Source organism: Thalia democratica, chromosome 2 (genome assembly GCF_965202585.1).
Source record: "Thalia democratica chromosome 2, ktThaDemo2.hap1.1, whole genome shotgun sequence".
Lineage (NCBI taxonomy): Eukaryota > Metazoa > Chordata > Thaliacea > Salpida > Salpidae > Thalia > Thalia democratica.
The window spans coordinates 59,605,633-59,619,408 of record NC_139166.1 but is presented as its reverse complement, the minus strand read 5'-3'; the positions used below and the strand labels follow the sequence as shown (position 1 = coordinate 59,619,408).

The following is a 13,776-nucleotide window of genomic DNA, read 5'->3' as shown; positions in this document are numbered from 1 at the left end:
AATGTCTAGCCAAAAATTTAGTGTGTAATTAGTCATAACAAGCTTTAATGATTTATTTTAGTTGCAATAAAGCTTAGTAATTTTAGTAAGATGCAAGTTTTATATTTTTCTTCGTCATACTGCCTTCAAACAATTTCTTAATTTAAAATAGGTATATAATTAATGAATTTAATAATATTTCACATATTTAATAAATAATTTAATAGTTAATGCTTGCCACATTTTAGTTCTCAAAGCTAAAAGTACTTATTGTAAATAGGTAATTTTCTTGCACGGATTGGGGGACAACGGGTAAGTGTCAGCAAGCTTGATAATTAAAAATTTGTTTGTATACAAATAAATGTAATGACAGGGCTGGATGGAAGAATATATTTGAAGGAGCGAGTCACCCGGAAGTTGCATACGTTTTTCCCAATGCGTGAGTAAAATATATATATGTTTTTTAAATGATTTATCTTCGAATTATTGTTAATGAACGGTTGTAAGTTTATGCTGAAAGTTGTGGTAATTTTAAATAACTTGTTAAATGTTATTCAAAATGTTATGTGTTTATTACTTTTAAATAACAAGTTTTTGAAAATATAGAAACGTTAAAAAGATGCTTGTGTAGAACGACTTACAATTTTTTGTATGTAAGTAGGTTAATAGTATTTTTGAAATGACTTTAAATCAAAACGTTCAGACCTCAAATGCCACTCACAATGATCGGTGGGACAAGAGTCGCAGCTTGGTAAGTTGGTATGTTTTGGTATGGTTTAAAAATATCCATTAAACTAAAAGTTGTGCTTAACTATTCTACATTAAACTTGAAGATTTTCTTCTTTTTTCTGGTAATCTGTTAATTAATTTGATTAAGCGTTCTTCTTAGATTTTAGCAATTTCTTCCCCTAAAATAGTCTAGGATTTTCTAAAGTTTCAGTATTATCTTATAAATTCTGAAGATTTTAATATACAAAAATTTTATTTTAACGCATAAAAATTAAAAAAAACATTATTAAGGGCTCGTGCGCGTCAGGCTAAGTCAGGCGAAATCAAGCTAAATCAGTTTTTTTGAAAAAAGTTGAAAAATGTCAGGCTAAATCAGTTTTTATATTTAAAATTTGAGAATCTTAAGTTTTTCTCAGATCAAATGCTTGAAAATTTTTGATTGAGAAAAATTGAGAAATCTTTTTAAAATTAAATTTAGATGTGAATTAGTTCTAAATAAAGATTTAGTTATTAAAGACAAAATCAGTCAGTGTTTGTAATAATAAATGCTTTAAACATTTTGTTGAATCTCAAAAATTTTTTAAAAATCTTTCTTATTTTGTTTGAGTAGGTTATATACGTCATAATTATGAAAGTTCATAATAAAAATACAGTTTAAACATTACAGTTTAGTTCAACAACTTAGCTGTTTGTTTGAATTCGTTTACATCAGCTATGTTTTTCAGAGCTTAGTTGGTTAAACTGTTTAAATTTGTAATTTAAAGACTTAATACTAAATATTTTTTAGATTGGAACTATAAGCAGTTTGTTCATGTATTTTACTGTTTGTTAAAGTTATTAGAGATATTCACAACACTAAAACTTAGCTTTAAGATATAAGTACTAAGTTTTGTGAAAGTACAAATTTTAGGTACAATTAATTTTTCTTTATAAGAACAAAATATTAAAGTTTTTCTTTTAAACTTATGTGTAAGCTTTTTAAATCTGATATGACATCAACAATCACTGTATTTATTTAGATTTAGGATTTATAATTATGTATCAATTTTAAGTATTAGTCAAATCAAAATACTATAATAAACATTTTTTATTTATTTTAATACTCGTGTAAGCGTTTCATTTTAAATTTTAATAAACCACGACAATGCATGTTGTTTTATTATAAATTTTTTGTTTATAACGTTTGTGCTTAATTAAATTGAACAATTGTGTTTAGTAATATATATATTAAAATTTTACACTAGTAATAGATTAGATATATCACTTATTTTAAAACTTATCACTAAATTTGTTATGTTGAGGGCATAGAGCGGGGGTCAATCACCTTTTTCACAAATTAGTCTTATTTTATTGAGTTGTAAATAAGTTAGTTGCTTTTTGCAGATATTTAAAACTCAAAGTATATTTGGGATAAAGCTGGTTGAAGTTGGAGACTACAATAGTACTAATCAAAACCCCCCAATACCTAAAATGACTTCTAACGGGGATTTTCCTTTCTTTGAAAAAATGTCAGGCTAAATTGGTCTCAGTCAGGCTAAATTAAAAAAAATTCGCGCACGAACCCTGATTATTTTAATAATGTCATAGTTATAAAGTTCAAAACTTGCATGTTTGTTTAAAAAAATCCTTTTATAAAGCCGGTGAATGTAAAAAATTTGAAAGTATTCAAAAGTTAATAATAAAAATAAGATTTTTAAAACAACTATGACAGATGTTTTTTTTTTTGCTATTGACTTATTTAATTAAGGGGTCGGCAGACCTTCACAAACTGTGGGCCAGATTTACAAAAAAATAATTAAAGACCTTCAATTACAGAATTAGAGTTTCTTTAAAATAAAAAGAGCAATTGTATAATGAAATATATAAAAGAGACATCACGTTTTACTCTCAAGCTAAAAATAAACACATTTGTAAACTTTTTATAGAAAAAATAAACTTGGTTTTCTGAACTAGTTGTTTATATCTATTAATTACATTTAGCCCTCAAATTTCCAACCCTTGATTTAACCTGATGTTCAAATTCTCGTTGAATTTTTTTAAGACTAAATTTCAGAGAGTAACTCAAAATTCAAATTAAAAAAGTTTTTTCAAGGTCTAATTAATACGATAATAAAGGTAAAAAAATCGAGTTTGAAAAAATATTTTTGAACATTGAAAATTCTCAATTACCAAAACACCATGTTTTACTAACTTTGAAAATATTTTTTTGGCCATATATCAAAGTAATTTAAGCGCGAAACAGTAAAAAATATTTCTAAATTTGTGGTAATACGATCAGGGTTGCCACAAAACCTGGAATCCTGGAAAAATCTGGAATTTGATAAATTTAAATTAAACCTGGAAATTTGAACTAAAATCTCTAAAACACTTAGATAAACCTGGAATTTTAAACAATTTTTACTTGCTAAGTAGTAAAGTTTTGGTTTGACACAAAAAATCTATCATATAGATAAAAAAAAAATTATGACCATCAAAATTTTTTTTATTAAAAAACACATTTAAAGTAGCTTTCTAGTATCTTTTGAATGTTGTTATAATATTTAAAACAGTTGTTTCCTTAACTTAGTTTTAAACTAAAAATAGACCCTAAACGTGTAATTTCAAAAACCTGGAAGATATTTCTCAAAAATAAGTGGCAACCCTGTTTGATGGTAAAAAGGTTTTAAATGTCATATAAAATGTTGGAAATTGAGTTTTAACAGTTTAAATAGTCATGCACTATAAATTAATAATGCAATTTGTGTAAAAAATGACAAATATATTGTTGGTGAAGGTTTTTTTTTACATATGTAAACATGAACTTTTGTATACTTAAACATTGTGTTCAGGTTTGATATGAAGGACCGTAAAAATTTTGATAATTTGGATGATAAAGATGAAATAGAAAGAGCTGCGAATGAATGTTAGTTTATTTTATTCAATATACAAATATATTATAAAAGTATTTTAAAAAGTTTTCTTTTTTTCCATCATTGACCAAATAAAATTAGTATTATGTTACAAAAGTTCTAAAATAGGTTTAAATTTTGTGAAGTTTTTGTATAAGTAAGCGTATAATAAAAGTACTTTACAATGTTTACTTAAATACTGTTGTTTTTAATCGTATTTATAAATTTGGTATACACATAAACTATTGCAGTGAGGAATTTAATAAAGGAGCAAATGAACAAGCACAAACTTCCCAGCAAAAATGTTATCTTGGGCGGATTTTCACAAGTTTGTCATTTTATTTTAAACTTGATAAAACTTACTTGAAAAATATGTTTGACAAAATTAAAACTATCTAAGTACAGGTTGAATCTTATTAGCTTTTTATTATTTTTTATTATTTTTTTAGGTATGTTTATAAGTATTAAGTTAGACAGCATGTTTTGAAACTATAATTTTATCTAATAAAAATTGTTTTTTAGACTTCGTAAAATATATAGATAAATTTGTGGAGCTGTAAACATTATATGAATCAGTTATTTGTTATCATTTTTAATTATAAAGTCTATTTTACTTATTTCTAAAAAACATTATTAAACAATGATTTATTTTTCCAACATTAATTATAACTTATTTAGTTTTAATATGATATTTATCATGTGACTTATTTAAACTTAATATAACTTAGCTTATATAACTTAATATATTATAATCACAATGAATTATTTTATTACTAAAATTGTTTCTAAAAGAATTAGCATCATGGTTATTTTTAAAGTATTTTTTAAAATTTTAAGAAAGTTAAAAAACTTTAAATTCACGAAAAAAGCCTGAAAAATATATTATAACTTTAATTCTTAGTTGTAATGATCATTTTGCATTATGGTTAGTTAAGTACTCAAATAAAAAATAGATTGATGGTTAACCAAGTTTAATTTCAAGAATTTAACTTTAAACATGTGAACATACTACTTACATTGAAAATTAAACTAAGTTTTAATGTTTTGTTATAAGTATTTATAATTTTTTATCCAAAATGAATTTTAAAAGTTTAACAGTTATAAAAATACAAAGCACTAGTGTATATGAAGTTTGTTTCAGTTTAAGAAGTCCAAACAATTAATTGTTTGTACTGTAATTGCAGCTCATTAATTTTAATATTAAATCTCATAATGTTTACAGTTATCCTTCACACTGTTTTACAGTATAAGCAAAATTAAAAAAGTCCTGATTTATTATAAAAAATCAAAAGTACGCGTTGTAAGGAATAACAAAAATGAACGCTTTTTCTTACCAACTAGTCATTACAAACACTACCACAGGGTGGAGCTCTTGCGCTGTACACCGGATTAACCCACAAAGAAGAGCTGGGAGGAATTTTTGCCTTCAGCTGCTGTCTCCCGCTGCAACAACTCTTTGCTCAGGTATCATGAAATGTTTGTTTTGAAAATAAATATTGTAGTATAGGTATGTTTACGTTTTTCGATTAACTATGTTAAACTGTATTGTGAAGGGTTGGGTCGGATCTAGCTCGCGATGTATTTTTAACTTGAAAATATCTTGTGAAAAAGTGATAAAGTTGAGCTTTTTAGCAACAAGCATGTTGCGGTTTTATGTTCCGCGGTCCCGCAAAGAAGGTTTCAAGTAGGCAAGGCCATTCGACTGGAAAAGTTGCTCACCCCTTCTATTTAGTACATAAGTAATTAGTGATGGAATAAAGAAGGGTAGCCGGCCATCAAAACTGGAACATCGTGTAATTTTTTACTGTTTGGAAAAGTCTTTGAAAAACTATAACTTTCGTTTTTTTTTAATTTAAAGTAACCTTTGAGACAAAACTGATCAAAGTTAGAGAGTCGCATAGGTTCCTTAGGCAAGGCGACAACAAAATATACAACAGAATAACAGGCTTTTTATACACATTATGAAGAATATTGGTAGCTTGTAAACTTTGACTATTTCTACAAACATCTGTTGGCTCATCCTCATTTGATGTAATATTCTCTTCTTCATATACTGCCTGTTGTTCTTTGAAAACACGGTTTGCTTCTTTTAATATTCCTTCTTGGATCATATGACTGCTTTTATCTTCAATGCTTTCAATTTCATCAATTTCTCGATGTGTGTCACTAAGGTTGTAGTTGACTTTTTATTTTTGTCAGAAGTCTCTGAAAGAGCACTGTTTAAACTTATTATCAAGTTAGTTTTAGGAATGAAAGTTTTGATAGCTTCATTAGAACTTTCTTCCATTCCTCTTTAGCAAAGTTGACTGCTGCAGGCAGATTTGCAGGTAACAAACACCAAAATACAAAATTAAGAACCTTCTTTTTTTTTTTTTGCGTTTACTGAAGGTAAACAAAGACCAGGATTTCCTGAGTACGCACTGCCAGTCGAGTACGCATTTTTGTTGTATTCAAAGTGCGTACTCAACCGGGATGTTACTGTACTTTGGGGTAAATAAAAAGAATTACTTAAAAAAGTAAAAAAAGTTATTAATTTCTGTCTAATATTTGGTAGAAAACAAACATAAACAAAACAGAGACTAACTGTAAATAGTATCTAAGTATTAATACTATTGTGGTACTAAACCTAAGGTATTAAAACAATCTTCTGAAAGGGAGTTGTATCTCAATAAAGAGGGTTCTTATGGGTAAAAGGAAATAGAGGGGTATAGAAGATAAATATAAAAAAAGAAAAAAAAAACTAATATTTTAAATACATGAACTAAAATGCACAAATATACATGATCACTACATCACACTATACAAAAACTATAATTGAACACAAATGAACAATACTACATAGTATCTTAGAACTTAAGTAAAGTAAGCATTTAATTCTTGAGTCTAACGTGTTTATAGCACAAAATAATAGCACTCATCAACACCAATTACTGCGAGAAGTTTAAATAAAAAAATAGTTTTATAAGCATCTCATAAAATGTAACTCCTTGTAATAAAATAAATGTATTTATTTTTATAAAACTTTTTTATGATACTTCAAAGTGACAATATAATGTTATTTATTTGTACAAAACGTTCTATATTCATTCACATTCTTTAAATATTTAAAATAAAATATTGGTTTCATTACATTTGGATAAACTTTATCCCAAAGAAATTATACAGGTTGCTACGGAATGTTACACTTTTATATGCAATCAGTGTCTTTTGAATAAATTTAAGTTCTGCAAATCACCTTTTTGTTTCAAGTATAGTTTTATACTGAAAATGTACAATAAAGTTTCTAGTATAAAAAACCTGATAAAAGCTTGCAAATAACCAGTGGCTACACTTTGTCGGAATTAAGTTATATAAGCAATGTATTAAAAATTTTCAAATGGGTTGTATTAAACTTATGTTTATACTTTTCAATTACTATTTTAATATTTTTATACAGCTAAAGGTAAAGTAAATTAGATGTTGTTTTAATCTTTATCTCCAACAAAGAGGTTTACTCTTCCACATGAGTAGTTTAAATAAAAGCGAAATGAACAATAAATATAATAAAATTAAAAAAAAACAAGCAAACGAACAGGGCAAAGACGGCCACGATCTCAGTGATCAAAAGTGCAAAATATTCCAGTTTCACGGCTACTGTGACGTCACCGTCCCGCTGCGGCTGGGCCGAATCGCCAACGACCTGCTGAAGTCTCGCAACTGTGACGTCACCATGAGAGTTTACAACGACATGGGGCACTCGAGCCACCCGCGAGTGAGTTGAATTTTTATCAAGCTTGTCAAGTCGGTTGTGCACAAGTATAAATTCTTGGTTGATACAAGCGCTTTTTGTTGTTTAACAGTTTTTCTCCTTGTATACGAAAATAAGCTGTGTGCATAAAAAAAAACTCAACAGGAAATTCAAGATGCGAAAGATGAAATGTACAAACTCGTGTCTAAGTTGTAACTATTATGTGTTTAAGCTGCCTTTTATGTTATTTGTTTTATTGTTTTAGCAGTATTATTAAACAAAAAATACTGTGATAATCGTTTCTTTTGAGCCAGAAAAAGTAGTATTTATTGGTGTGTAAGTTGTTTATTATTAAACTTTGTTTTTTAAAGAACATAGTTTTACTTTCTAAATCAATAAAAAGTTTAAATGCTTATAAGCTGTATTTTGTTTGTTGATTTAACTTCAAAACAGTTCTTTAAATGTTTTACAACTTTTATTAAGTTTCTTAACATACTCTTCAAGCTTCTATAACAAATGTGTAATATATAATTCAATAGCTCTAATTTAAATATGATAATGATCACAAAAATATAATTTTCAACTTCATTCATAGTCTTTTTTTAATAAAAGTATTACATATATCCTTATATAACAAACAATGGTCATGTAAAATCAAATTTTACACTAAATTGTCTTTAGAAAATAAACTTTAAAGAACAATGTATTTAAAAGAGATACTTTAGCATAACAAATATTTTGCTTTACTCAGAACTCTTGAAAAGCAGTAAAACTGTTTTTAAAACAACTGTCGCATATATTATTATTTTTCAACCTAAATTTATTAATATTTTTTTATTTAGAATCTAATTTTAAACCTAACGATAAAGTGGTCTATATCATAGACTATAAAAAGAAATTAAAAAAAACTATTAGCGTTTTTTTTTACTATTTTTATGTATTATGTGTTTTAAAAACAAGCCTGATATCTTGAACAGCTGTTTCTGCGTATAATACGCGATGCTAGTATGATTTTTTTACTTTAGATAAATTAGAAAAACAAGTACAAAACTGTACAATACATTATCTGTTACGTACTAGAGGACTGTTATATACTCAGTAGCTTATTTGATTTATTTTCCAAAACTCAGTCTGGTCTAAAATACTATTCCCACAATTCATGCTGGTTTTAATGTTTTTAATGATATAGTTGAAAAATGCAGTAATGTTTAAAATGAAGTTTTTCTCTAGATATTAAATCCTTTTTTATTGTTAAGGTATTTTTAAGTGATAAAGCTTGATTCTTAGTTAATTTTTTTCAATATTTGTCTCTTAGTCCTTAATTGTTTTTCTTTACAACTAAGGCTGATTCAAGCTAGTTTTGTGTAACTCCGACTAACTTTTTGGTCAACCTGACTCATCTACAATTTTGCTTATAAGAGTGTCAACCCTAGTAGCAATATAATAGTTATATATACAATTTAATAAAGTTACAATCGTGTTTTTAAATGAAACATTATCATTGTTGGTGTATCCAAGCTGCTATTGTTATGCTTTTTCACCATAATTTTTCAGCTATCTCTAAAAATTCACTTTCCATGCTTTCAGTAAGACAGGCAGCAAAATTAAGGAATTTTCTAAAGTTGTTGCTCAGATGCTAGGATAAAAGTTAACTGTGTCGAATTTAATAAATTTTAGCGTTAACTTTCCGAACAATTCTTTTACAACTCCTGTGTTTTTCCATTGCCTCTAACTAGTTTATGATCTGATCAATGTGTAGATCTTATCTCAACATTTTTTAGCTCTTTACTCTTATAAAAGGCTTTCCGCATAGATTGCTTTTCAGGTTACAGTTCAATAAGAATGCCTGGTTTGTTATCCTTGTTAAATATGTTGTTCTTCAAACAGTTGTTGTGTGTATTATTTTTCAGAGCTATAGTTTTTTTTCTTTAACAGAAATATTTTGGATAAGATTAGTGTCAGATTTTTTATACTTGGATGTAAATTTTTCTAAAACATTGAAATTTTTCTGTAAATTAAAAAAACTTCCTGTATAGGCAATATTGCCCTTAAGTCATGGTTAAGTTAATGCTAAAAATTCGTGTGTAAGTTTTTTATTTTATTTCGTTTAATTTCGAAAACTGATTCTGGTTAAAAAAAATCTCTGCAAAAAATCAGCTTAATTGAAAAGCTATTTTAATATCTTTCAAGTTTTTATTACCAATTAAATCATTAAAAGTCGAATTTTTCTTTGCGAAAAGTTGAACTACAGTCTCATAAAGCTTTGCTAAGCAAAAACATTATTTTGTGTTTCTATAGTATTAAGAGTTTTTTTATTACTAATGTTATGTTAATAACATTGTTTATTTACTATAAGAAAGATTAAAATTTGTTAGAATAAACATTTTCTCTTTAAATTGTTAGTTTACTAATGATAAATATATCTCGGTAGCCAAACTCTCAGGTAATAGCCAACTTTTACACTTTTGCGATAACAATTTTAGTTTTTATATGATTAATACTTTTTAGACTACTAAGGTTTGCGTATATATTAAATAAAGGCAACGCGGTAGTTACTAACAAATAAACAGAATAGTATTAAGTAAAAACGTTTATAGTTATGTTGATTCAGTTTAACGTTAGTAGTTATAAATGATCAATATATCCGGATTATAATGGAAAGAAACGCATCCGGTAGATCGCTACTGAAGGTAAAAATACAAGCTGTAATGCCTAATGTTTTTTAAAATTTATATTAATTCACAATTTCTGATCATGTTTAGCTTAACTAAAATGCACATTTAAGGTTATAGTTTTTCTTAAGCATAATAAAGCCATGAAGCTTTACTTAAAACGCTTATGAAGTTTCAGACAATACAAACTTATATCAAACTAAAAGCTTAACATTATAATTAATGTTGTAATTTAAGACATAATGAAATGAAAGTTAACAAACTTATATTGTATATATATATAAACATAAAATAGTAGAAATACGTATAAATTAAAAAGAAAGTTTCATTTTTTTGGTTACTGTATCTTTAAATATTTTTATATATAAATACTATATACTTGTCATTTTTGTTCCAGAGTTTCTTAAATCAATATTATTGTTTCTGTTGTAAAGTCTTTTAGTTTTAAGAAATTTGTTGTACGATATGTACCCCGTTTGATTTAAGACAACAAAAGATAAATAAAAAACTAATTAAGTAGACATATGTTTGTTAGTTTTTCAATTGTGTTAAAACTACTACACTCACTACTAAAAAACCGTATGTTTTGTATTACACTAGAATATAATAGTTAGCAACTGAACCAATAATTTACAATAACTCCAAAAGTTTAGCAATGTAAAATTTATTCTAATAGTAAACAATAAAACAAGCTTTTAAGTAATAAGATGAAAAAAACCTCAGGAAACGGGTAAATCTATGGCCAAGTATTTGTTAGCTGTTGTTGCAATTAAATATCACAGTAGATTCTGGAAACTTGATAACCTTGGTGTTGCGCAATAGGCTTTAGATCGCGATGCTTGCAAAGCTGCAGTAGGCGTTGACACCATATCACTGTTTGTAAAATTGGCTCGAATTTCAGGCTACTGGCAACAACTTGAGGCAGTGTGACCTTCATGTTACTAGTAACAGCTGGAGCTGGTGTGACTTTTATACTGCTTGTAATAACCGGAAGGCAGTTGAAACGTGTTGAAAAGTTAAGCTGGTTGAAAAATCCAACTGGTTGGTAGAATCCGGCGTTTGATAACCCGCTGATAAAGAAAATTCAAATATGTTAAAGGATATAATATATTTAAGTTAATTTTTATGTAAAAAATCTTTTTATTAATAGTAAAAATTCTGGTAATTAAAGAAGTAAAAAAACAAAAACGGTTAGTTTGAGATAGTTAGAAACCCAGTTTTATTTTGTAAGGAATAAATATGTATTTAGAAGTTTTAGACTAGTGTCATAATAAGTTTAATTTGAGTAAAATAGATAACAACTTTAAAATTACTATATAAAACAAATATACATAAAACAATTGCTACTTTAAAGATAATTTCTGAACTAAGATAAATGACTGTTAAGTGAAATTTCACCACATTTTACTGACCTTACCAATCATTGTACTAACTATTTTTTCTAAATTTTAATATTTTTCTTTTTTGAAAATATAAAACTATTCATCATTGCTTTTTGCTGTTACAACAAAAACTAAGCAAGGTCACTACGAACCAACCTGCTTATCAAACCTTCCGCATGAACGAGATACTCCGGCAAATCATCCCAAAATACGAGCGGGGAAACGCATCAGTGTCACAATAGCACTTGTCGCAGTATATCTCAGGTAACCGCGTTCGTCCTTCGTAATGTTCCTTGCGTGTTGCAGTGAGGTTTTACAAACATTTTACAGGTTATTGTTTGACAGATTGTAAGGTCGAGCTTTCGTAGCCGGGTTTGTTAGCGTGCCGCAGCGTATTTTTGAAAATGTTAGAATGGTAGATTCTCCGTCCGAAAACACCTCCCCTCGAATTCCTGAAGCCCTCGTTGAGAATGCGGGCGACGTGTTGGCGGTGGGTACCGCGAAAACGCAAAACGCCATATTCTCCCGCCTTCTTGGCAGTGCAGGGTTCGCTTGGCAGGCGGAAAATTGGGCATGGGTAGTTTTTACCGCACATGCTGCCGAAGAACCTCTTGGTCAGGTCTTTCATGTGTTCCTTTTCGCGCTTAAGTAGTAAACGGGGTCTTTGCTAAGCGTTAGTTAGTCGTTAAGAACTTTCTGCATCGTTTTTAAGTTTTTAGACGGATTGTGGTAACTTTAAAATCTGTAAAAAACATAACTAATTTCATAACATTGAACTACATATATTACTACTATTATACAAAGGTTCAATGAGAATTAGGAGCAAATGCGTATCTTAGTTCATTAATTTAATTGGATAAAACTTGGTTTAACTTATTTTATTAATGCTAAACAAGTCAAGTATATTAGCAGAGATTACAAAATGTTAAATATTTTTCTCTTTTTAAATTAAAGTTTTCATTATGACTTGAACGTATAGTAACAGTAGCTTGTATAAGTGCTTTAGTAGATTGTTAGTGAACATTTCGATTTTTTATTTTGAAATTTTTTTTAAATCTTAAGTAGGTACAAAAATTTAAAACAAGTAATGTGACCGAACAACTTTATCTATTTATATATGGACACGATTTCCTTGGATTGTTATTTAAAAATTTCAAAAAAAACTTTCTGCTTTAACACAGTTAAATAAGTTTGAAATTTTAGCAGTTAGTTAATATTTTATGTGTGAGTTTCCAAAATCACATGTATAAAAGTGGATAAAAAAAGACATTCAGCGAAGTTTAGTAACAAATCAAAAAGAAACCGAAAAGTAAAAGAAAAAGTATAAATGTGCAAAGTTAAACTCATTTGCATGTTCTATGTATTTTTAAACTTATAAAGAATTTATACCAACAAAAATAACAACGAAACAGTATTTAAAGATAAATACTTTTAATTTGGATATTCTTAACAATTTATATGCAATTGTTTGCTGCTTAGATATATTTTTAGTATTTATCATTATTATTTTTTTTGTTATAAACTAGTAGTTTGAGTTGATGAAAACAAAGTAGCTCTTTTGTAAAAACAGTAACTTTCTTAATAAAGAGTTTTAATAAAATATTCTGAGTACTAATTTTTTTAATTTTCGTTGTTTATTTTCATACATAAATCAAAAACTTTATTTAAATGGTTAATGGTTTGAAAATGCACCAATATTTAAAGATGTTTTTAAAATAAATATCTTTTACTCGTTTTTTTTTTTTTAATTTGAGTATTTATAAATAAAAACTTTTGTATTTCGACAAGGTTAGTGAGTTACATTTTTTAATACAGATATATTGAGACTTTATTTTTGTATATAAATTTTCCACGTTAGTTGTTATTATTACGAAACACAACAATTTTAAAATGCCTGAAAAGTAGTGATATCCCGTTTGAGGTTCTGAGTTCTTCCTCATTTTTATTCACCTTTCTAAGTCACATTTTATATCTAAAATTTGACAAAATATTTTCAATTTGTTATACTTTTTAAATATATGAAATACTATGACCAAATTAAACTATATTAAATAAAGTTAAACAAAAATAAAGCATTAGTTTAATAATGAGCACACAAAGTATTTTAATTAAATTTTTATAAACATTTAACTTTTTTCCGAGTATTTGTTCTTTTTATTTTTTATGCAATGATTTCTTTCAAGATAATACCACTAAACAAGCAAAATAAAAATTTAATCTAGTATCAATCAAATTAGTGTTTATATATTCTTAGTAAAATCATAACAGATTGCAGAGATTCTGACTTAAATATATATTGTTTGTTGAACGATAACAAAAAGCACTCAAATATATGGTCCAAGGACCTGGTGTACGAAAAAACCTTTCGGTTATCGAGTCATACACCAGGATACAGTTTA

The 13,776-nt window shown here is 27.1% G+C and overlaps 1 protein-coding gene across 2 annotated transcripts; it reads left to right on the top strand.

Annotated features, from left to right (window-relative positions):
- The first annotated feature begins 690 nt into the window (after positions 1–690).
- On the top strand, positions 691–7,648 carry LOC145829952 (acyl-protein thioesterase 1-like). Of its 2 annotated transcripts, none has more exons than XM_082937842.1 (6): positions 691–730; positions 3,537–3,610; positions 3,848–3,924; positions 4,959–5,060; positions 7,171–7,347; positions 7,489–7,648. In XM_082937842.1, the coding sequence occupies exons 1-6, from the start codon at positions 702–704 to the stop codon at positions 7,537–7,539; spliced, it is 510 nt and encodes a 169-aa protein (XP_082793968.1). In that variant the 5' UTR covers positions 691–701; the 3' UTR covers positions 7,540–7,648. The 2 variants fall into 2 exon arrangements, with proteins under 2 accessions (XP_082793968.1, XP_082793967.1); XM_082937841.1 differs by having other exon boundaries at positions 7,436–7,648.
- The last annotated feature ends 6,128 nt before the right edge of the window (positions 7,649–13,776 follow it).